Source organism: Ruditapes philippinarum, unplaced genomic scaffold (assembly GCF_026571515.1).
Source record: "Ruditapes philippinarum isolate M1 unplaced genomic scaffold, ASM2657151v2 ctg5075_1_1_1_1, whole genome shotgun sequence".
Classification (NCBI taxonomy): Eukaryota; Metazoa; Mollusca; class Bivalvia; order Venerida; family Veneridae; genus Ruditapes; species Ruditapes philippinarum.
In genome coordinates this window covers 24467-51280 of record NW_026858111.1, presented here as the reverse complement: position 1 = coordinate 51280, position 26814 = coordinate 24467, and the positions used below count along the sequence as shown (strand labels likewise).

The following is a 26814-nucleotide window of genomic DNA, read 5'->3' as shown; positions in this document are numbered from 1 at the left end:
AAAGTATTGTTTTCATTGTGATATCATTACACTAACATTGCCACTGGTCATAAATCGTTGACACTAATTCTAAATTATGTGGCAGGTCTGTGACTCTCACTCTTGACTCCTGGATTGTGAGCTAATATGGACTGGTGAATTTCATTCCCATGGTGTTTTAGTATGTATGTCCATGACAATAGAACAAAACAAAGCTAATGAGGCCCAATGCCATATAAATAATCAATTGTATATGTTTAAGGTATATTAATTAACTTATATTAATACTTTAAATCCAAGTAGAATTGTATTCCCAAACACAGATGCAAGTGTGCTACTTACTCTGGAAACTCTTGCTGGAGATGTTAACAACACTATCATTGGTCACCTTGAGCATATACTCTTCACTCTCACCCATCTCAACATCTGGACATAAACAAAGATAATAATTTATATTTTAACTGGAAGAACAACTATCACGTGTGGTGAATAATACAAATAATAATATAAATCCTAAAATCCATGTGCATGCCAATAAAAAAGGTGTGTTATGAAACTTGCAAATATTTTTAAAGTACATCAAGAAATGACAATGGTATGAACTGGACCTGTGAAATAAACACTTTTTTTTTACTGTTGACCACTTCAGTGTAACCCTGACCTTGGAGCTCTGACTTCTGTCTTTAATTCAATTTGACACACTGTCTGATGATAATATAACAATTTTGCAGCTATTTAAATATCCATTAAGGAAAGACCAACTTATGGACTGCAGATGAAATAGAAGAATATACTAAATTTTTGCTGCCTGCCTCTTAGGTGTGACTTTTTAACTTGACACCAGAGACACAACATATAGAGTAATGAAGGACACTTTAAAGTACTTGAGAAAATTAAACTGAAGTCATTGTCTTACCAAGTCCAGAATCCGTATTGTCCTGTCTGATGTGCAAGCTGGTGGCATTGGACAGGAAGGGCTTGTCTTCTATCTGCATCAATTCAGCAGAAGAATCTATTGGCTGGTTGAGTGGGTTCATGTTCAAGTTCTGTAATTCAAGTTCCTGTAAAACACCACAAACCAATAACTTTTTACCTTTTAATATATAACTTAAGTTGGAAAGATCAATTTTATTCTTCAACAGCCCATCACCAATCAAGGAATTTCACTACTGAAGTTGGCATTGGAAATGTCTTTCATTAAAATGGATTCCTAGAGGATTTGCTTCTTCAAAACAACCTTTATTACCAATGATGAGATCTGTACTAATGTAGATGAAAGCACTCTCTAGCTTTAGGCCTTATAATGATAAGTATTCAGCAAATTAGACATTAAGCTTAAGACAATATCAGTCAATGTATAGTCTGTATAATGCTGTTCTTTTACCATCAGACAGGCTTGTACCTCAGAATTGAGGAGTAAGAGACAAATCACATTACATGTCACAGATGCCTTTTTCCCAAGGCTGTCCAAGACAGACATACACCATGTTAAAGGATCTCTTTACTTAAATATGAAAGGCAAGACACTCATCTAGTAACTTACTTATTTTCCATGATTTGTGTAAATCAGGTTATCCTCTGGACAAACTTAACAAGATGCATACATACAGTTATGATACAAACATACTTATAATTACCATTTCCTCTGCATTCAGTGGCAAATAAAACAAATCCTAGTTTGAATCTTAGCCCTGGTTTTAGATTTTTTACAATTGTCAGAGTGTGTAAATAAAGCTAAAAATTTAATGAGTCTACAGTTCTAGTACTGGACACTCACATCTAGGTTTTCTCGCTTTTCAGGAGCAAGGCTTGACACCATCCCTGACTTTTGATTGACTAGCCTGTTGGACAGGTGCTTCAGCTCACATGACAAATGCTGTAGGTCATTCAAAAACTTGTTGGTGCCTTGAGAACAATCTGGAATTAGAATTAGTCAAATGACTGTGATCTGCAATGTCATAAAAGCAGTTGATATCTTAATATTTATATTAGGCAAGTCGTGATAAAACAAACAATGCTTAAGGACTATGTCTGACTTATGTACAGTTTGATAACTTATAAGGACCAACATTGTTCTCTGAAATACTGAAAGTCAGCAATGACCTAATAATGACAAAATGCTGACTCTGATCAAACAGTGAAGCTACAAAAACTGAAACATATTGATTTCATTGTCAACAATGTTAGTTTTTTTGTGCGATCATATCAATTTGCAGATATTTCTGATTGATTAAGTTTAGTGAATGCCAGGCACTAACCTTTCACACAATAATCCTGCAGATCATTGGTTTGTTTGATCAGCTCCTCTGCAGCAGCCTGTATAGACTTCAGACTGGAAGGTTGCACTGCCATCTTCCTCATATGGGTCTACAATGAGCAGTCATGATATGTAGTAACATATATTAATAAATATTCACAAATATGAATATAAAAAAACAAAACAGAAACAAATTTACTTTTGCAATGAAAGCAAATAAGAAAACAATGTCAAACAGAGCTACTTAACTTTTAAATAGCATTCAAATGTGGTATTATTACTTCATTATATTAAAACAAGAGCGATCAGTGATCACATGTGTCGCCTCATGATGGCCAATTTTATGTTGGGACAAGTTTTGTGACAGACGGACAGTGCACAACTAGACTTGGTACTGATCATTTAGGTAAAGTTTGGATAAAATTGCACCAGAAGTTTATGAGGAGTAGTCCGGACAAGCTTTTGTGAATCTGGCAACACACAGATAAAAACACCTTTTTATCAAAGGGCCATAACTCGGCCAAAAATCATTAAACCGGAAAACCCGTGCAATATGCCCTAGGACTTGAGCTACAGATAAATCCTGTAAAGTTTCATTGAAATTGCATTAGTGGTATAAGAGAAGTAGTCCGGACAAACTTTAAAAATAAAAATTATTAAATGGCCATAACTCTGACAAAAATCATTGAACCGGAAAATGCTGACAATATGCACAACTAAGACTTGGTACTGATCATTCCTGTAAAGTTTGGATGAAAATTGCACCAGCAGTGTATGAGGAGTAGTCCGGACAAGTTTTGTGACGGACGACAGACGACAGAGAAGTGATCCCACACAAAAATCAAAGCTATAACTTTTAATATCTAAATGAAATACTTCATTTATTCCATAGAAATAATCATCATCAACAGGGAATATATTTAAGGGGAGGAAAATGTTTACGTACGAAATGTTTCAAGACAAATTTTTTTGTTAACCAATATAGCATTATTTTACTCATAATTTGCAAATCGTCACATTTTCTTAGTAATTTATTCATTATCCCTTATATGTGGAAAACTGAAGTGATATATATTTTGCCAGCGAATTAACAATCATTGTCATTTTCCTTAAAAGACCAAAACATTTCATTGTGGGTATATGTCATAAAAAAAGTTTATGCCAATTTAAAACTAAAATAAATATCTATAACAAGAGAATATTGGGCTTACAATTAGTATGTATGAATTGAATTTGCAGATCAGATGAAGTTGTTATTATTACAAATTATCCTGAATGTAAACTTCCGTACACACTGAACCTTATGCAATGAAAAGGAACAACTAGTTGTTCTAACGAGTAATGTCTGGATGTGTACAAAGGATTTTTTTGTTGCTTCAGGCTTTTTCAGTACTTACTTTTGTTTAATTATAATTTTAACAAATTGAATTAATAAATATTTGAATACAGGTGTGATAAATAATGAATTTTCACTTGAACAGAAGCACTTTTCAGTGCGCTGAGTATACGATTATATCATGCTTATATATCAATAACAAGATAACAATTTTACTACATGTGCTTTCTTTTATCATCACAACAGCACAAAAGCAACAAAGGCTTCCTAAATAATGAAACACTTGTCACATATAAGCTAATCAGGGCCAGTCTGTTGAATAATTTAACCTTCTGTTTCATATTTACAGATTAAGTCCCTACCTCAAAATGACATCCAGTCCCCCAACCCCCAGGACAGCAGGCTTTCACCCAAACAAAACATGAATTTAGACTTCAGTTTCAGAAAATGTCTGAACTGCAATTTTAAGTTGATAAACAGAACAGACTATTTTAGGTCTTGTTACTTATACATCAGACTGGAACAATTTATGTAAATTTTGTAGAAGGTTACTAGGCGATGCTACATGACAAATATCTAAGATAAAAACATTCAAGTTTTCCACAAGATTTAAATGTGTTTTCCTATAGAACTCTACATCAACTATGTGACACACAGAGGGGGGGGGGGACAAATTTGACCCCCAGGGACATGATTTATATAACTTTAGTACAGGACCTCAAGGTGATGCTACATGGCAAATATCTAAGCTCTGGACGTTGTTGTTTATAAGAAAAGGATTTTTTTAAGATTGCATTTTTTAACCTATTTTAGCTCTTGTGACCTACTTAAACATCAGACTGGAACTTTTTATATTAATCTTGTAAAAGATGACATGAGGAACAATCTTGCTAAGTTTTGTAAAAACAGATCATGTGGTTAATAAGGAGATCTTATTCAAAGAAATAGTAAACTACTAGCCACAACCTATAAAGTACCATAACTAAAGCTCACCTCTGAGCACATAGTGCTCAGGTGAGCTAAAAAAAGTATGGGGATTTTCTAGTCAAGTTTTCACTGACCCAGCATTACCACAGTTACCAAGATTTAGACTGTAAATGCTGTTTTGAGAGAAAATGGCCCAAGGGAACACTTTGGTTAAAACCAAAGTCGCTGTCACACAAATGATGTTGAAAAAAAGATCATAAGCTCTTCCAAGAAAGAGTTTAGTAGACTTTATGTATGTAGACATATATAAATGTTGTTTATAGATTTCAAAATGTACTTTTGTAATGCAATTTGAAGCATACTTACATCTTTAGTATCAGCCTCCACCATATTCTTTAGATTGTCTGTAGTCATGGTCTCTAACATGTTTTCAGGAGTGTCTGTAGCCTGGTTCTCTAGCATTTTCTCCAGACTGTCTTTAGTCTTTGTCACTAGCATTTTCTCTAGATTGTCTGTAGTCTTGGCCTCCATCATATCCTCCAGACTGAATAAAATCTCGGCATCTAACCTGTTTTCTAGAGTGTCTGTAGTCAATGTCTCAAGCATATTCCCTAGACTGTGTGAAGTCTGGGCCTCTAATATGTCCTGTATATTGTCTGTAGTTTGTGTCTTCAGCAAGACCTCTAGATTTTCTGTAGACTGGGCCTCTGATATGTCCTGTAGATTGTGTGTAGTTTGGGTTTTCAGCATGACCTCTACATTGTCTGTAGTCTGGGCCTCTAATATGTCCTGTAGATTGTCTGTAGTCAATGTCTCAAGCATATTCCCTAGACTGTGTGAAGTCTGGGCCTCTGATATGTCCTGTAGATCGTCTGTAGTTTGTGTCTTCAGCAAGACCTCTAGATTTTCTGTAGACTGGGCCTCTGATATGTCCTGTAGATCGTCTGTAGTTTGTGTCTTCAGCAAGACCTCTAGATTTTCTGTAGACTGGGCCTCTGATATGTCCTGTAGATCGTCTGTAGTTTGTGTCTTCAGCAAGACCTCTAGATTTTCTGTAGACTGGGCCTCTGATATGTCCTGTAGATCGTCTGTAGTTTGTGTCTTCAGCAAGACCTCTAGATTTTCTGTAGACTGGGCCTCTGATATGTCCTGTAGATTGTCTGTAGTTTGGGTTTTCAGCACAACCTCTACCTTGTCTGTAGTCTGGGCCTCTAATATGTCCTGTAGATTGTCTGTAGTTTGGGTTTTCAGCATGACCACTAGACTTTCTGCAGTCTGGGCCTCTGATATGTCCTGTAGATTGTCTGTAGTTTGGGTCTTCAGCACAACCTCTACATCGTCTGTAGTCCGAGCCTCTAATATGTCCTGTAGATCGTCTGTAGTTTGGGTCTTCAGCATTACCTCTAGATTTTCTGTAGTCTGGGCCTCTGATATGTCCTGTAGATCGTCTGTAGTTTGGGTCATCAGCATGACCTCTAGATTTTCTGTAGTCTGGGCCTCTGATATGTCCTGTAGATTGTGTGTAGTTTGGATCTCCAGCATCATCTCCAGATTTTCTGTAGTCTGGGCCTCTAGTTTGTCCTGTGAATTATCTGTAGTTTGGGCTTCTTGTCTGATCTGAGTTGCTGTATTCAGGACCTCAAATATGTTCTCATGAGTGTCTGTAGCCTGAGCCTCCACCCTGTGCTCTTTAAGAAAGAAATTAAAGCAAGAGTGAAAATAAAACTTTATCTTTTTTATTTTGATAGATTAGCTGATACAAAAGTTGAATTTTACATCTGAAACTTTGCAATATGTTTGTTAGGTAGCAAGTCTTGTTTTGCCAAAGTATTAAACAAATCCTTATATAAATAACAACATCATGACAATTTAACCTAGATTCAATAATTTGCCCTTAACTGCCTAGTTGAATTAAAGGTCAAAGTCACATCGTAATGACTCAATATGTTTGTTTGGTAACAAATCTTGTTTTGTCCAAGTGTTCAACAAGTTCATTTATAAATATGAAAGTTGTTATATTTTAACAAGAATCAATAATTTGATCTTGACTGTATGTGACCTTATAGGCTAAGATCAAATCTAAATAATCAAATATATTTGTTTGTAATAAAGTCTTATTTTGCCCAGATATCATATAAATCAAGTTCATACAAAATAAAAACAATTTAACCAAAATTCAGTAATTTGACCTTGGCAGTCAAGGTCATTTAAAGCTCAAGATCAAGGTTAGTTCAACCTTTTAATGGTCCTATCCTAAAAGTTGTTTAATCCAATTATGAAAATAACCTACATATTAATTACCAGGGTAGTAAATTTTCTCAAAGATCTGTGAAAATTCAATAAATTGACCTTCAAGGTCAAGGTCATAAATGAACTAAGGTCAATTTGAGTTAAATATACACAAAGTTCTTAACCGTAATAATATTGTTTCTTGTGTTCTTAAAATGAAGTTAATCCAAACCTTTAACAAATTGATTACCCTTACAGCTTGTGAGGGTCATGTCCCTGGCAAGAACTTGTCATCCCTTTGGACAAAACTTGAGTAAAACAATTTTGTGATTAAGCAATACAGATCAGTCAGTAGATCTGTGCATAATGTATTTGTTACTAAAAGGCATGTTCCTTCAATTTAAAAGTGCCTATTGTGGACTATGCTGTTGGCAACAGATTCATTCCCATACCCAACCTCACTTTTCTTATGGACATGCAGACATTATTCAGCAAGACTTAAGACAAGATAGTGGGAGTTAGAATTACTGTAAATGCTCTTCTATATACGAGAGCAATCAGTGATCACATGTGTCGCCTCATGATGGCCAATTTCATGTTGCAGCTTCAGTGTAGAGGATTTAGACACAAAAATGATTAACAGGGCAAAACATTTTATATATTCAAGGGCGATAACTCAGTAAACAAGATTGCATTTGAGAAAAATGCTATGCCACCGCATTAATACAACACTAAATAGTAGTGTAGGAACAGATTTTTTTTGTTTCTATACAATTTTGAAGATTGCCATAATGCATAGATCCCTTATTATCAGATTAGTGGTTAAATCTGTTGTTAATTCAATAAAAGATCAGAGTAGCAATATATCAATGCACTCGAGTCTAGTGAATTTGGTGGTGAAGGTCATTTTTCACACAGCCTAAATTTCATGACTACATAAAAGGACAACACAGTAAGACACTTTGTCAAAATCTAGGTCAGCTGAAATCAAAATTCACTTTACATCTTAATCTGTGCACATGGTTCAAATTTCATAGCTGTACATCAAAGGACAAGAAAGTAGGTCACATCATCAAAATCTAGGTCACCTGATACCAAAGTTCAATTTTACAACTAAAACTGTGCACATGATCAAAATTTCATTGCTGTACATCAAAGGACAAGAAAATAGGTCACTGTCCCCTTGGGCAAAATAAAAATTTTGGACCCAAGGGTTTAATTCAGAAAACATTTTTTTATTTTCTGTTTTTACTATGTGTACATAATGAGAATCACTGCCCCCGGGCAGGGCCAATTTTTACACCAAGGGAAAAATTTGAACAACTTTGCTAGAGGACCTATAGATGATATTATATAGCAAACATCAAAGCTCTATGCCTTGTACCTTCAGACAAAAATATTTTTTATTTTTTTACTGTATGTACATAATGATAATCAATGACCCCCGGGGTGGAACCAATTTTGACCCCTGGGGCTTTAATTTGAACAATCTTGGTAAAGGTTCACTTCGCAGTGTCATGCCATATATTTAACCTTTAGCCTTTGTCAATTCAGAGAAGATTTTTCAAGTTTTTACTTTATACATATAATGAAAACTATCGCCTCTGGGGCAGGGCAATTTTAACACTAGGGGCATAATTAAAACAACTTTAGTAGAGGACCCATAGATGATATAATATACCATATATCAAAGCTCTAAGCCTTGTACCTTCAGATAAGAAGATTTTTTAATTTTTTACTATATGTATATAGTAAAAATCAATGACCCCTAGGGGTGGGGCCAATTTCGACCCCAGGGCTATAATTTGTACAATCTTGCTAGAGGTTCACTACATAATAGGTTCATGCAAAATATCTTAACTCTAGCCTTTGTAAATTTAGAGAAGATGATTTTTTAAGTTTTTACTATATACATATTAGGAAACCTATGGCCACCGGGGTGGGGCTAATTTTGACACTAGAGGCAAAATTTGAACAACTTTGGAAGAGTACCTATAGATGATATCATTTAACAAATATTAAAGCTCTAAGCCTTGTACCTTCAGACAATAAGATTTTTTGATTTTTTACTATATGTATATATTGAAAATCAATGATCCCCGGGGCGGGGGCAATTTTGACCCCAGAGCTAACACTCTTGCTAGAGGTTCACTTCACAATGTTTAACGCAAAATATCTAACCTCTAGCATTTGTCAATTGCTAGAAGAATTTTTTTTGAAGTTTTTACTATATACATACAAGGAAAACCAATGACCCCCAGGGTGGGGCCAATTTTGACCACAGGCCTATAATTTGAACAATCTGGGTAGAAGTCTACCAGACAATGCCTTATGCAAAATATCTAAGCTCTAGGCCTTTTGGGTCTTTTCAAGAAGGTATTTTCTGTTTTTACTATATGTACATATAGTGAAAATCAATGACCCCGGGGACACGACGATTTTGACCCCAGGGCTGTAATTTGAACAATCTTGGTAAGGGTCTACCAGACAATGCCTTATGCAAAATATCTAAGCTCTAGGCCTTTTGGGTCTTTATAAGAAAGTATTTTAAGTTTTTACTATATGTACATATAGTTTAAAACAATGACCTCCCCGGCGGGCCCGATTTTGACCCAAGGGCTATAATTTGAACAATCTTGGTAGAGGTCTACACGCAAAATATCTAAGCCCTAGGCCTTTTGGGTCTTTACAAGAAGATGTTTTATGTTTTTTCTATATGTACATATAGTGAAAATCAAATGACCTCTAGGGCGGGGCTGATTTTGACCCCAGGGCTATAATTTCAACAATCTTGGTAGAAGTCTTCCAGACAATGCCTTATGCAAAATATCTAAGCTCTAGGCATTTTGGGTCTTTACAAAAAGTTTTTTAAAAATCATTCATATAATTCCTTTTGGTTGCCATGGCAACCAGATTTCTGCATGGAATGCAATTCTTTGAACAACTTTGGAAGCCCTTCATCAAAGGATCAATCCTGCCAAGTTTGGTTGAAATTGGACTAGTGGTTTTTCAGAAGAAGATTTTTTTAAGTTCACTCCAAACGCTTATCGTCTGGAAACCATGATGTGGACCGACAGATGGTTTTTGGGGGTATAAAAATTATAAAAGGGCCTTAACTCCGACAAAACTTATAGAACCAAAAATGCTGAGGATATGCACAAGTAGACTTGGTATTGATCATTCCTGTAAAGTTTAGATGAGATTGCCCCTGTAGTTTATGAGGAGTAGTCCATACGGACTGACAGATGGACATACTCACAAAATGGTACTTATGTGACTATTCCTTTTTTCTTTTTGCCATTTAATATGATTTTTAGTCACACAAGGCATAAAAAAGACACACAACTAGACGGAATGAATCGGATCAAAGAGAATTTACTGTTACCCATTGTTCTCCAAGTCACACAAGTACCTGTGGGTTTGTATGGACAGACAATGGAAAAGTGATCCCTATATGTCGCCACTACTCCGTAGAGGAGGCACAAAAATTGTAAAACCTGATCGAGAGAATTATCAGACTAACCCACTTTCTAATGCAACATACTGACTTATAAATTCATATATACTGGCACTGTATATACAATGAGTCTCTGTAAAATGAATATATGTAGAGCATAATCAAAGAACAATATCAATGCAATGAATTTTTCAACATAAACTGAACTCACAGGCACTATTGTATGGTTTTATATCAAGATAGAAGAAACATAAATTTTGAAACACAAAAATTTGAATGACCTCCTTCAATAAAATTGAACAGGAGAATAAGAAAATATATAAAACTACAATTTCTTGACTGATTTTGGACATACATTAGGAGCTTCATTAATTTTATTAGGGTGTTGGAAGATTTAAACCATACAACAGTGCATTCAACAGCATGAACTGTATTTACCTGTGACAGTTTTTCTCTGTAAATGAAAAAAAAGAAATTAATTAGCCAGCTCAAAAGGAAAATGCACTATAGCATCTGAAATTCATATGCTATAGGTCCCACACTCCAGATAAAAGCTGATCTGAACAATCTCATCTCTATATAGAGGTTTCCAACATACTTCAGAAGTTGCTTCAATATTAATGTGCATAAAAATTAGAAATGGAAGTGACCATCATCAAATCATCTCAATTTAATAAAAACAAGAGCTGTCGGTAGGACAGCATGCTCGACTATTCTTAGTGCTTGATAGTAAAAAAAATGCCTGATACAGTTACCTCCTCCTGTTTACAGGTTGGGGTCATGATGGTGAACAAGTGTGCAGAGTTTCAAAGCCATATGTCAATGGACTTTGAAAATATTTGAACTATTACAAAAACTTTAACGTAAATTCTAAGTCGAAAAAGGGGCATAATTCTGTCAAAATGCTTGATAGAGTTACCTCCTCCTGTTTACAGGTTGGGGTCATGATGTTGAACAAGCGTGCAAAGTTTCAAAGCCATATGTCAATGGACTTTGAAAATATTTGAACTATTACAAAAACTTTAACGTAAATTCTAAGTCGAAAAAGGGGCATAATTCTGTCAAAATGCTTAATAGAGTTACCTCCTGCTGTCTACAGGTTGGGTCATGATGTTGAACAAGTGTGCAAAGTTTCAAAGCCATATGTCAATGGACTTTGAAAATATTTGAACTATTACAAAAACTTTAACGTAAATTCTAAGTCGAAAAAGGGGCATAATTCTGTCAAAATGCTTGATAGAGTTACCTCCTCCTGTCTACAGGTTGGGGTCATGATGGTGAACAAGTGTGCAAAGTTTCAAAGCCATATGTCAATGGACTTTGAAAATATTTGAACTATTACAAAAACTTTAACGTAAATTCTAAGTCGAAAAAGGGGCATAATTCTGTCAAAATGCTTGATAGAGTTACCTCCTCCTGTCTACAGGTTGGGGTCATGATGGTGAACAAGTGTGCAAAGTTTCAAAGCCATATGTCAATGGACTTGAAAATATTTGAACTATTACAAAAACTTTAACGTAAATTCTAAGTCGGAAAAAGGGCATTAATTCTGTCAAAATGCTTGATAGAGTTACCTCCTCCTGTCTACAGGTTGGGGTCATGATGGTGAACAAGTGTGCAAAGTTTCAAAGCCATATGTCAATGGACTTTGAAAATATTTGAACTATTACAAAAACTTTAACGTAAATTCTAAGTCGAAAAAGGGGCATAATTCTGTCAAAATGCTTGATAGAGTTACCTCCTCCTGTCTACAGGTTGGGGTCATGATGGTGAACAAGTGTGCAAAGTTTCAAAGCCATATGTCAATGGACTTTGAAAATATTTGAACTATTACAAAAACTTTAACATAAGTGGTTACGCCGACGCCGACGCCGACGCCGACGCCGACGCTCGGGTGACTGCAATAGCTCTACTTATTCTTATCGAATAGTCGAGCTAAAAAGTACATCTTTAAATGCTACCAAACTGTCGGTTTATATGTAATCTCTCCAGCACGCCCAGTTAGATTAATAGGTAGAGCAGTGGATTAGTAATCCTTAGGTTGCTGGTTCCATACCCGGGCTGGGCGCAAATTTCTCTGTGACAATTGATCATGGACACTGTGTCTAATGGCCATTTGTCTCTCACCTCTGATCTAAAGTAGATCATGTGGAATATTGGCGTAAAACCCAATACAAACTAAACAAGAGGGCCATGATGGCCCTGAAGTCGCTCACCTGTACATAGGCCCCCGGAGCAGGGCCAGTTTAAAGCCTGGGGCTTTTATTTGAACAAACTTTGTAGACAACCATTAGAAGATGTTTCATGCTAAACATCTAAGGTCTAGCTCGTTGGTATTTTTTAAAGAAGTTTTTTTTAAGTTTTTCTTTACACATACAGTTAAAAACAATGACACACCAGGGGCAGGGCCAGTTTTGACCCCAGGGCTTTTATTTGAACAATCTTTGTAGACACTTACTAGAAAATGTTTCATGCTTAATATCTAAACTCTAGCTATTCGGGTTTTTTAAAAGAAGATTTTTAAGTTTTTGCTATACTCGTATAAGGAAAATCAATGTCCCCCGGGGCAGGGCCAATTTTGACTCCAGGGCTTTTATTTGAACAAACCTTGAAAGATGCTTCGTGCTTAATATCTAAACTCTTGCTATTTGAGTTTTTTCAAAGAAGATTTTTCAATTTGTGCAATAGTTTTACACATATAGGGAAAATGAATGACCTCCGGGGTGGGGCCAATTTTGACCCCAGGGCTTTTATTTGAACAAACTTTGTAGAAAATCACTAGAAGATGTTTCATGCTTAATATCTAAACTCTAGCTATTTGGTTTTTTCCAAAGAAGATTTTTTAAGTTTTTCCTTTACACATATAAGGAAATTTGGAAAATCAATGACCCCCAGGGTCGGGCAAATTTTGCCCCCAGGGCTTTTATTTGAACAAACTTGGTAGACACCCATTAGAAGATGTTTCATGCTAAATATCTTAGCTCAAGCTCTTTGGGTTCTTTAAAAGAAGATTTTTTAAGTTTTTACTATATGTATAAATGGAAAATCAATGACCCCCTGGGGTGGGGCCAACTTTAACCCCAGGGCTTTAATTTGAACAATCTTGGTAGATATCCATTAGAAGATGTTTCATGCTAAATATCTTAGCTCTAGCTCTTTTGGTTTTTTAAAAGAATATTTTTTTAAGTTTTTACTATATGCATATAGGGAAAATCAATGACCCCCTGGTGCCGGGCCAATTTTGACCCAAGGGCTTTAATTTGAACAAACTTGGTATACACTCACCAGAAGATGTTTCATGCCAAAAATCTAAGCTCTAGCTCTTTGGTTTTTTTAGAAGAAGATATTTTAAGTTTTTTCTTTTGGTTGCCATGGCAACCAGAGTTCTGCATGGAATTAAATTCTTTGAACAATTTTCAAAGGTGACCACCAAAGGAACATTCCTGTGAAGTTTGGATGAAATTGGCTTAGTGGTTTATGAGGAGATGTCATTTAAAGTAAAAGTTTACGGACGATGGACAGACAACGGACGGACGCCAGACGAAAAGCGATCACAAAAGCTCACCCTGTCACTTTGCGACAGGTGAGCTAAAAACAAATATGTGATCTAAAATCTATAACAGGAAAATACTAATTTACAAAATCTGCCCAAAAAATTTGCCGTCTATCACATTTTTATAGAAATGACATTTTATGATATACACATTAAACCTGACTAAATCAGTATTTATCAGTAACATGCAATTTAATTTCATTTCTTTTTATTTGCTTATCTGGAGGCCAGTAGCTTTAAACAACTCTGTATGGCAAAATGAAATATTCATTTTGTAAAAAGTTGTTTCCTTTCTAAAATTGGTTTTAAATCACACATGATTAGAAACACAAATAGCATAAAACTAATAGCAAGGAAATGTTGAATCTCAGCTATTTAGAAGGGATCACAAAAAAATTACACAAATGCTCTAAGCATACATACCTCCCAAGGTATATCCTTAATGCCGTAATCATACAGTAATTCTTCACCTTGAGGAATATCTTTCACAGCAAACAAGCAAAGATACGGTCTTTTGTTGAACTCTAGGGTTTTCATAACACAATTTCTATCTTTACGGCCGTGATTCACCAGACGACCTAGTCGAGGCCCCACATCTAATTCACTTGTAGCATCAACACTAATATAAATGAAAAACATTTTGAAATAAGAATTCTTCTAATCACGTGCAGGGTTGTAATTAGGATTTTGTAAAGAAGGCTTTTTTTTTTATTTGAGGTGGTCATTTTTGTTTTTATCAAATAAAACAAAGAGTGCTTTCTTAGATTTGAGGCTTCAAATAAGCATTTTTGACAGTTGTTCTGGCCTCTAACCACATTGGTCCTCGTGTCAGATTTTTATCTGAGAGGTCTGAGCTACAGAAGAGGTGCAGAACTCCAATTAATTTTTTGGCAAAGGGGTTTTTACTCCTCAATTTCAGAGAAAAAGGAGTATAATGCAAAGTCTGAATAGTGTTTAGGGTAAAAATTGATATTGCAGTTCTAAATTCTCTTCTTAAAATAGACTGTTATTGAATTCGTATGAAGCCAGTCAAAGAAAAGCAACACAGCTTTCTTTATCAAGAGCAGGTTTGGAATGCATGTGTGATAATTGTTTAAAGCTGCATTTAACAAAAATGTGAAAATATTTTGTTGTCCGATGAAAACCCATAACTTTATATGTCTCAGTGTTTTTTTTCACTTTTGGGGGAAGGGGGTCGGTGCCGTTTGGAGGGGGAAAAATGCAATAGGAGGGGGAATTTTATTTCTTCACAAATGAGGAGAAACAAAAACGAATCCAATGCATATTTTAATACACCACTTAACACTGTAAGATCATTGTGTACACCGATATTTAAGAGACCGGTGTGTATACAATGACTGTAAGATTTACTTTTGTTTGACATTGTTTTCTTTCCGGTGAGTAGAAAAGGGGAGCAACTCTAGCAACACAAGTTTAAAATACGTCGCATTTTCTTAATATACGGATCTAAAATATTGACAGCAGAATTTAAAGTGTCGCATGTTAAACTTGTTAGGAAGCCGTGAGTAGCTCCCCTTATGTACCTGGGAACAATTGTAAACAACTTTGCTTAACAGTAAGTCTTACAGGCTTAAAATAAAACATTATTCGGCAGTTATATGCAAAAAAAATGGTATTCATTGCAGGCAAATTTTGGCTGCCATATGGGGGGAAAATTTGACTTTGAGAGGGGAAAAAAACATACTATTTTGAGGGGGGAATGGGGCCGAATTTCGCCGAATATTTTGGTGAAAAAAAACACTGTGTCTATATATCCTTTTTGAACATTAGTGTTGAAAGTTTGATAAAAATGCTCTGAAAAAAAGATTTTTAAGAGGAAAACTCCATGGTAACACTAATGTTATTTAGTTATATGCTAATTCATACTATTATGAATTCTATTAAAAGGTCATGCAGGTGTACTAGTTAATAGAAAGCTATAATATGAAACACGAAAAATGCCGTTTTTTCCCATTTATACCGGTGTGAAAACAATTGTTTCACTGTGACAATAGAAATACACAAATAAAAGCTGAACAGATTCTATGTAGTGTGGAAATGTACCATTATACAATTGAAACTAAACTTTACCGAGGATTTACTTGATGATTACCATGTTTATTTACGTTTTTGTTGATGTATGAATGACCAAAAGGCGGAGTTGCACCACAATGAGGCTCAAAATATTAATGCTTATAAAACTCACTTTTGGTCATCTAAATAACAAAGTAAAAACTTGAGTTGATACAAAATCTCTTATATTCACGAAATAAAGCTATTTCTATTTGAATGAAATTGATTAAATGCAACTTAGTTCAGCCATAATGAAATTTATGTTTTTCTTATTAAAATTCTATCATATCAGTAATCTCCCTTGCATACTCTGTAAAATCTTTATGCATATGGGCAAAACAGACTTTTAATTATTTCACAGTTGGCAGCTGTATTTTAACTTCTTAGCAAAAGTGACTAGAACTATCACTAAATGTGATTAATACCACCGCAAGACTGCTTAGGAATATATAAGACATCAAAAGCACAGTAAACTTAAAAAAAAAGTTTTATTGTTATTATTTCTGTTATACTTCTGAGAATTAAATATTGGATTAGAGAATTAAATGACTTTTCTTCTCCCTACCCAAAAGTCAATATTAATACTCTTGAACTTTGAATTAAAATTTGACTCAACTATACAAATTTTAGAAAAAAAAAGGAGAAAAATTTAATAATTCACTTATGATATCAATAAGCATGAGGTACCTCTTTTATTGAAGATATCTATTCCAACTAAAAAATAAGGCATACCATCTCTTATATACTATAAACACTATTATACCAATTACAACAAGTGACAAGAATATTACAGTTAAAATCATAAGATGAACAATCTGAAATGTGCTCGACTCCATGCTTTCATAAAAATGGCTGACAAACCACTTCCACTTCATGTTTATACAAGAATTTGTAACAGAGTTACCAAGGTCCCCCACCTCGGGGAAGTTTTATATAAAGCATAAAATTGTGCAACATTTAATCGTATTTCGAAAGATTGAGGTATGGATTTTAGGGCTTTCAGTCCAAAATTATGATCCATGTTAGATCTGCCAATGCAACAATAAATTTATGAAAAAATACTAGTAAAATGAAACACAGAATTTAAAATTCTATCATGTAAACACTTTGACCTATAAGTGTGACCTTGACCTTGGAGGAAGGGGTGTAGGTGTTGTGCATGACATATCATCTTATTAATATTACTATTTGTGCCAAGTATTTTCAAAATCCCTTGAACTAAGTAGAAGTTATAGATGGACACAAAAAAACCATATAACAGACTCAGTGTTAACCTTTGACCTCTAAGTGTGACCTTGACCTTAACGTAGGGTGCAGGTGTTATACCTGACATATTGTCTTATTATTGTGAATATTTGTGCCTAGTTATTTCAAAATCCTGAAGAAGTTCTAGATCAGACACAAAATATACCCTAAAACCGACTATGTTAACTTTTGACCTCTAAGTGTGACCTTGAACTTAAAGTAGGCAAATACTTTGATCAATGAAAAAGTTATGGACTGGACACAAAATATACCCTACAAAATATACCCTGTAAAAGACTATTTTAATCTTTGAGCTCCAAGTGAGACCTTGACTTTGGAGGTAGGTGACCGGTTGTTGTGCATGACACATTGTCTCATTATTGTGAACAATTGTGGCAAGTATTTACAAAATCCCTTCAAAGATAAGAAAGTTATGGACCGGACACAACATATACCATCAAATAGATAATGTTGACTTTGAATGAGCAAAAGCGACCTTGACCCTAGAGGTAGGGGTTTGGTTGTTGCACATGTCACATAGTCTTATTATAACAAACATTTGTGCAAAGTTATTTCAGATTCCTTTGATAAATGAAAAAGTTATGGACCGGACACAAAATATACCCTGTAATTGACTATGTTAATCTTTGACCTCCAAATGTGACCTTGGAGGTAGGTGACCGGTTGTTGCGCATGACACATCGTCTCATTATTGTGAACAATTGTGGCAAGTATTTACAAAATCCCTTCAAAGATAAGAAACACGGCACGACATATGATATACCATCAAATAGACAATGTTGACCTTGAATGAGCAAGTGTGACCTTGACCTTGGAGGTAGGAGTCTGATTGTTGCGCATGACACATCGTCTTATTATAACAACATTTGTGCTATGTTATTTCAAATTCCTTTGATAAATGACAACGTTATGGACCGGACACAAAAGTGTGACGGACAGACAGACAGATGGACAGATTGACGGACGGACGTTCTAAAAAGAGGGTAATTATGTGGCTACTCTATTGTTCTCTCTATTGTTCTTTTTAGCCACACAAAAGGAAATAGCCACATAAAAGCATTAAGGAATGAATGATATCAAAGAGAAAGAACAGTTACCTATTGTCCCTCTAGCCACATAATTACTGTCCTGTGAGTGCGGACAGACGGATGGACAGACGGACGGATAGGGCTGCAACGATACACTAAATGTTCGATTCGATTTCGATTTTAGACACTCCGATTCGATTTTTTTCGCTTCGATACATTTCTGATTACTAATTTATCTTTGGTGTATAATTCTGCTTGTCTGCTCCAAAAGTGAGTGGCCTTCAACCTAGTGCTTTGCTTGTCTGTTGTAATATAACTATTATATAAACTTATTTGACTTAATAATTGTGTTTATGAGAATAAAAAGCTCTTTGTCTATTTAGAGAAATAATTTAAAATCAGGCAAATAATCATTCATCTCATTACATGACTATCACAGATACCTTCTGCTGGACTAGGAATTTAACCAAAGTATGTAAATTTTAATGTAAATAATAAATGAACATTGAACAAAGTTTCACAAGGTTGTCAGAAACTGATAATTCAGATATTCTGTTTCATAATTCCCATAATATGTAAAATGAATAATCAATCCTAATGTCAGTGTTGTCACACAATACTTCTTAGTCTAGTTAAACAATACAGAAAAAATGAAATTCAATAAATTATCACTTTTTTTCACACTTGACTAAGGGAAATAATAATCAATCCCAATACTTACTGAAGTACTAATCAAACTTATTTTGGGAAGGCCAGGACACGGATAAAGTTAACCAAAACCAAGTCCACATCGTGTTTTCGTTTTCATTGTTGCCATTAAATTAGACGTACTGTCGGACTTTGGATATGACACGTCCGTAAAGCATATTTTTGCAAGTAGCTTAATCCGTGTCCTGGCCTTCCCGAAACCTAAAGTGTTCGCAAACCTTTGATTTTTAATTTTTTTAGGAGGATTTTTAATTTTATTTCATCAATATTTATGTTGATAGCCATTTTGATTTGTTTGCCGAAAATAAAACATTACGCGCCCACTGATTGGATGACTGAGTTTAAACTGGCCCAATCGTATGCAACGTGATAAAGCGCGAAGGGAAAGACTAAAACTCTCACTTTTTTCCATGTTTATTTTTGGGTGGGGAATCGAATCGAAAATGTTGTAGTTGGTATCGGGAATCGAATCGGCGCTCATAAAACTGGTTTTCGATGCATCGAAAGGTATCGTTGCACCTCTACGGACGGAGCCTATTTCTATATCCCCCTTTTTTTTTTAAAAGGCTGGGGACAATAACAACACCCCCATAAGAACAACTTGATACAAGGTGAAAAGTACCATGTCAATATCTCTTGTACCAGCTCACACAATTAGGTTTAAACTTATGGTACTGGTAAATTTAATTAATAATATCTCCATTATTTTTTTATTTTCTTTTTAGTCTAGGTCACTACACAGGGGGACTGCTGCCTTCAGGGCAAAGTCAGGCGAAAACTTCGCCGTAAATATTTTCACTTCGCCCTATATGATCTGAAAAAAGCGAAATTCTAGTCGCCCTAAAATCTCTATGAAATGTTCTGACCATGTATATTTTCTCCACCCCATAATACGCCTGGAGGCAGAATTAATTGTGTAATCCGACGTTAATTAGCACACGTGCTGAAGCGTGGCCATAGCACATTTGGAATTCACACTTGGAAATCCACATCGCTAAAAATTTTAGCGCATTGATTATACGGTAAATTTTAAAGCTGTGAAAGAATCCTGATATGAATGCAACAGATGATAAAAAACGTGAAAAAGCCAAGCTAATTGAAAATTAAGTTACTAAAACTTATATTTTGTCTTAATTTACAATATCCCTTGATTTTACAGTAGTCCCTAATCTTTGTTATTTTAAAATTTCCTCTGTATGTTCTGTTTGATTTATAGTTCCCCTATAATTATGTCCTGTTTGATTTACTAGTTCCCCTATATGTCCTATTTGATTTACAATATCCCATATACATTTGTTATCACCATTTATGATAGTAATATTCATCAATGAAACTGATGTAAATTGATAGAATTTGGATAATTATTATGAATTAAAGAACTTTTCTTCTTAATAAATTGCATTTAAAAGTAAGAGTCAGAAACTGTTGAACCTAAAAAAAAAATGAAAAAATGTTGTGTTGATGTAAATCAAATGCTTAAATAAACTTTATTGAGCAACTAGTACTTCATTAAATATCATCATAGCGATTTTCAAATACACATTTGTTTATTTTCCATGCCATATACATGTATATTTTATATGCATGTACATATAAAGGTGTACATGCATATTTTGCGAAATAAAATTAGAAAAAAAATCCAATGATATAACTCCATTTGATGATCACTTCACCCTAAATTTCAAAACTTCTCCCTATTTTTCCTGAAGGGAGAAGTCACTATTTTTCCTGAAGGGAGAAGTCACTTCTCTCTAAATTTTCAGTCCAAGGTAGTCCCTGCTACATAATTATACCATAATATAACATAAGATCCAAAAATTTGCCCAAAACTCATAATCCCACAAGTCAGAGCTTTTATACTAAGACCCACATTACATATACACTGTATACTAAAAGCTATCATAAGGTTTAATGTAATTGAGAAGTTACTCATCACTTCTTAAAATTATTTGCACCTTAATTAAATGAAACAGCCAGTAAATTAAAAGTCTGAGCAAAAAGTATAAAACAATCGGTTTTTTTTCCCAAATTTTCAAAGCAATTCTTTACTTATTAAAGTTGCTTGTTTGCCAGTAGGTAAATAACTATTTTGACTTAGATGTGAAAAATCTATAGCTAAAAATGGCATAAACCACAAAGTCATCAAATTCAATTAAATATTAAATCCACAAAAACCTAGATTTTAAACATTATCAGTTTTCTTATGGTGTTAAATGTCATCAGTCAAGGTAGATATTATTGTGCATCACAAACATCATCATACATTCTGTGACCGAAATATCAAATGCTGAATACTTAAACCCCACAGGTCATATCATTTGTACTTAGTCCCCACAAATTGCATAATATATACTAAGACCCCACAAACAATAACTCAACAAAGCTCATCATATATATATATACTAATACCCCACAAACACACTACAAAGTACAACATATACATTAAGACCCAACAAACCAGATCCTCTCTACTAAGACCCCACAAATCACATCATCAATATATATTTACATATGAATAGTTAGAGTTTCTATTAATCTGCAGGATGAATTATCTGACTCTTGGTAAGAAATGCATTTTGAAGCAATTTATGATAACTAAACATAGAACTTAATAACATACCACTAAAATGTCATGTAAAATATTTTTTTACTTTCCAAATGCAAAGTTGACAATATATAAGACATGTAACTGTCAAAATATATAGCATATCCATTGTCATACGTGTGAATGCAACATCTGACTCTTTCTTCTCGACTTAAAAAATCATATACTTTGTTTACATGACTCCTTTTTAATAAGAAAATTGCAAATCCACTAGACATGCACAAATGTTCGGCCATTTTTAACTACCATGTGACTCCAACTTCCTGTATACAAAGACCCCACATCAATTTATAGACAAGAGGGCCATAATGGCCCTTTATCGCTCACCTGAATACAACTGCTTTTTAAAAAAAAAAATTGTGACCTAGTTTTTGACCCTAAGTGACCCATATTTGAACTTGACCTAGAAATCATATAAACAAACTTTCTGACCAATTTCCAGGATCTTTGGAATAAAACAGTAGCCCCTAGAGTATTAACAAGGTTTTTTTCCATATTTTGGCTGTGTGGCCTAGTTTTTGACCCCAGGTGACCCATATTTGAACTTGACTTAGAAATCATCTAAACTACCTTTCTAACCAGTGTCCAGGATATTTGGACTGAAACAGTAGCCCCTAGAGTATTTACAAGGTTTTTCTATAATTGGGCTTTTTTACCTAGATTTGACCCAAGATGACCAATAATCGAACTTGAGCACAACCTTTCTGACCAATTTCCAGGATATATGGACTAAAACAGTGGCCTCTAGTGTTAACAAGGTTTTTCCATATTTGGGCTGCGTGACCTAGTTTTTTACCCCAAGTGACCCATATTCGAACTTTATCTAGAAATCATAAACAACCTTTCTGACTAATTTCCAAGATATTTGCAGGGATATAAATTAACAGGGGTCTAGTTTCCAATGGCTCCAAACTTTTTCTGGAGGAAATGGCTGTATATTTAATGTAAAATATTCTTTTTAAGCAGTCTGGGCCCTAAGATTAAAATTGTTAGTATATATCCCTGTATTTGGACTGAAACAGTAGCCCCTAGAGTGTTAACAAGGTTTTTCTATATTTGGGCTGCTTGAACTAGTTTTGACCCAAGATGACAAATGTTCTGGACAAGAAAAAAGCAATGGAAAAGTAACAAAGGGCAGCAACTCAATAATTACTCTAGACAGAGTTATGGTTTTTGTGCACTGCACTTCCGCTTACTATGCTTTACCATTGTATGAAGTAGTTTTCAATTCCAACCAGTACTTTTCAAGTTATGCTCCGGACAAGGAAAACTAACAAAGGGCAACAACTCTGTAATTAGTGAAGATAGAGTTATGGTTCTTGTGCACTGCACTTCCTCTCAATGTGCTTGACCATTGTATGAAGTTGTATTGAATTTCAACTATTAGTCTTCAAGTTATGCTCCGGACAAGGAAAATGCAACGGACGTCTGGACCGACCGACCACCACCAGGTGACTCCTATATACCCCCCCCCCAAAAAAAACCCCGAAGTTTGGGGTATAATAAGTAGGAAAAAATTGTATAGTAAACAATGGTAAATTGAACGAGTGCGCAAACTTTTAAAGGCACATGTCAATGCAGTGAATGGACTTTGAAAATACATATGTACAGGGCTCGACATTAACGGTTGTCCAGGACAACTAAAAGTTTGGTCCGGGCAAGTTATTTTGAAAAGCATCATTGACAAAATGCATGTACAAAATAAATAGAAAAAACATCTTTTCATTTATAAACATCTGTAAAACAAAAATACACCATGAATCATTATCAATAATGTGAATATACTACGGTCATGTACATTTGTTGATATAGGAAATGGAAGCAAAAATATGAGCATGCGCCGCGGTAAGGTATTTCCACTTTTTAAAAATAGACTACATGTATATTTAATTTTGTACAAGGTAATTCCCGGGTCATGCTGTCGTTTAAATTTTGATGCGTGCATGAAAAGATATCATTGGAAATATGTAAATAATAGTATTGATCTTTAAAAATAATTGTTAAATAAATTTTTTGCATTTAAAATGACTTATTGTTTTATCTAATATAATAACTGTTCAACAACAATATAATTCTTCGTAATTAGCCTGGATGATGATTGATGAACTGATGTTTTAGAAAAACTACTGAATACAAAAAATATTTGTGTCTATCTAAAAATCAATTTCATAAACAGTATGTCCAGTTTATTGCCTTATGTTAACATTACCTAATACAAGAAGTATTAATGTTTGTTTGTCTTCTGATTTATACATTTTTACCATTTTTATGCCAGAATAAGTAAGTCTTAGGTCAGGGCAAGTAGTTTTAAAAACTACTTGCCCGACAGGACAACCTGATTCAAAGTTAATGTCTAGGCCTGAATGTATATAAATGAGGACACAAACTTAAAGGGAGACACAGGCAAAATTTTCATTTCTTAGTTTTTAATTTTTCATTCATTATTCTGTAAATGCCCTCAAAATGAATACTTTAGACAGTCAAAGGAACAAAACTTTTCTCCATATAAAGAATAAAATGGTGGTTTCCTAACTTGACCCGCGTGGGTCAGGTTAGAGCGCTAGCATTTCACAATAGTTGTCAAAGTGAACTCTGGGAAACTCTGGAAACGTTAAAGAACATGTCAAATGAATGACTTAGGCTTGTTTCAATCATATAATATCCACAATATCTGTTATTGTAACTTCAGGGGTTTGTTCAAGTCACCTGACTTGTTTAAAAACTATTTGATGATTCTACTGGCGTCTAAATTTTGTACAACATATATAGATATATTTACGCTTCAAACCCAAAATATATAGAATTTAAACAAAAATTCAAGCTGAAACTTCCAGAAAAGTCATTTTAGCGTGATTTGAGTACATAAGATCATTTTAATATTTTTGTCATTATTTTGCCTGAATATCCCTTTAAATGTAAATTCAGTTGAAAAAGGGGTATTATTCCGTCAAAATGCTTGATACAGAGACCTTCTCCTGTGTACACATTTGGAGCATAATGGTAAACAAGTGTGCCAAGTTAAAAAGCCATATTTCAATGGACTTTGAGAATATTATTTAAAAAAACAAACTTAACATAGTATCTATTGGGGTGGCACACAAACTTAAAGGTAAATTCTTGGTCCAAAAATGGGCTTAACTTTTTCAAAATGCTTGATAGTTACCTCCTCCTGTGCACAGGTTCAGGACATGATGTTGAACAATTGTGCAAGGTTTCAAAGCCATATGTCATTAAACTTTGAAAATATTTGAGGTGGCACGCAATCTTAAACATAAGTGGTTAAGCAGACGTTCGGGTGACTAGCTCTACTTCTTTTATCGAACAGTCAAGTTAAAAATGTTTTTAAAAAATCTCACTGTATCTCTATCAGCACATAAAAATTGTTAATATGACCCAAAATCCATTGTCATGATTTACTTTGCATGTGTATCAAGTAATCAACCCTATCATTGTGCAATAAAAATAAGGTGTTCCAAAGGACAACAAAGAAAAAATGTCTTGAGAAAGAAGCTTTACACTGATTACTTAGTACTGTTTAGTTCCAGATGATTCTAGGAGCGCATAGCTCAATGGTCATTGCATAACACAAATTAAAATAAATTTCTATAAACTAACAAGGGGCGTCCGTGGCCGAGTGGATAAGGTCGTTGACTTCAAACCACTTGCCCCTCACCGCTGTGGGTTCGAATCTCGACAGGAAAATTTGGATTCTTTCATGTGAGGAAGCTATCCAGCTAGCTTACGAAATGTCGGTGGTTCTACTCAGGTGCCCAATCGTGCCTGAAATAATGCACGGAAGGGCACCTGAGGTCTTCCTCCAGCAGTAAAGCTGGAACGTCGCGATATGACCTATACTGTGTCGATGTGACGTAAAACCCAAAACAAAACAAACAAAAATAAACTAACAAAAAACAAAACCAGTCAGTTGGTCGCCATGAAAAATTGATAATATTTTGAAAAGGTCATTAGATTGTCTTCTTAGGAAAAACTAAAAGGATATCAGCAATAAAATGGTAGGAAAAAAAAACTTGCTAAGTCAAGTATCATTGGCTCATAATACTGCACTTGATTTAAGAATGAACTTAACTTGCACTTTGTTCCAATTCATCCAAATTCAATATCATGAAGCGTAACAAACAAAAAAGAAATTGACAAGGATAGTAATATAAATTGCTTGAAATATCTATTGTAGGCATAGGGGGAGATGAATCATAAGAACAGCTATAATATTTAAGATATCTTAATCACAGTAATGCTATTCAAGAAAATGGGTCAATATTCAATATCTTTTTAAAAAATCTGTTATTTTGTAACAACTTCCAAAATACTTACCACCACCCTCTACTTCTATAATTGAAAAAGTATCTGTAAACTGATGGTTTTTTGACTTCGCGTTCCTCCCCTTCTTCTTCTGTTAACAATTCACCAGGATATATCATCAAGAAGTCTCCTTTCCTTCTTGTAACCGTTGTTCTAACACCACGACCTATCAAGAAAAACGAAACTACCATACAAACAAGAAAGTCATGACTCACTTGAGATAAATGTTTTAATTAACTGAAATTCGCGGTCAAGTTCTACACATGGTTTAGTATAAGACCACCCATTACAATAATTTTTGTTTGTATTAGCCCTACAGACTCATCAAATTTGCCACTCCAAAAAGATTTTTTTTAAGCAAACTAAGTCAGCTTTTCGTTGAAAAGGAGTCAATGTCATTCCATCAGTAATCACTTGTCTCCGATTTGTTTATCATAATCAGTGCCCTACACCATTTGTGCCAGGTACCAATAATCCAATCATTTGGAATTATAACAGGGGATTTACAGAAGTTTAAAATTGGGGGAAAATTGCATGATTTTACAGAAATTCTTTTCGGGGAAGTAGCCTGTATTCGGTTACAGCTATAGAATAAAAAAGCACAAGCAGTCTTTGAGGTTGTTGCTGTCTCTTGCAGGAACTAACTATCTGTAAAACTGTGCTTTCATTGAATGTTACATGAAAGTATTTCTTGTACCATGTATCTTGATATGAGAAAAATTGAGTCTCTGTCTAATTTTATTATCAGGGAATTTTGTAATGGACCTACTTTTTCATTGTAAAAGTGTGTCAAATATTAATCTTTAGAATTAAAAGCACTTGGAACTGCATGAGATGCGAGTCTGATTTGAATTAAATTGACAATCAGAAAGTTTAAATTTTGATTCTTATTTTATATATCTATAGGTTAGTTATTTCATTAATAGGCTATTCAGTATAACAAGAGCTATCAGTGATCACATGTGTCGCCTCATGATGGCCAATTTCATGGGACAAGTTTTGTGACAGACAGACAGGCAGTGCACAACTAAGACTTGGTACTGATCATTCCTGTAAAGTTTGGATAAAATTACACC

The 26814-nt window shown here is 34.5% G+C and overlaps 1 protein-coding gene across 4 annotated transcripts in view; it reads right to left on the bottom strand.

The window, feature by feature from the left end:
- The window catches only part of LOC132752133 (uncharacterized), a 64598-nt gene that overhangs the window by 22080 nt on the left and 15704 nt on the right, over positions 1-26814 (bottom strand). For 3 of the 4 annotated variants that reach the window (XM_060742419.1, XM_060742416.1, XM_060742418.1), the window contains exons 3-10: positions 25751-25904; positions 14162-14357; positions 10624-10639; positions 4866-6187; positions 2238-2346; positions 1757-1896; positions 896-1040; positions 322-405 (exon numbers count right to left, since the gene is read on the bottom strand). In XM_060742419.1, the coding sequence (XP_060598402.1) occupies positions 322-405; positions 896-1040; positions 1757-1896; positions 2238-2346; positions 4866-6187; positions 10624-10639; positions 14162-14357; positions 25751-25904 (2166 nt within the window). The remainder of the gene's footprint in view (positions 1-321; positions 406-895; positions 1041-1756; positions 1897-2237; positions 2347-4865; positions 6188-10623; positions 10640-14161; positions 14358-25750; positions 25905-26814) is intronic. The other variant, XM_060742417.1, reaches the window with a different exon arrangement.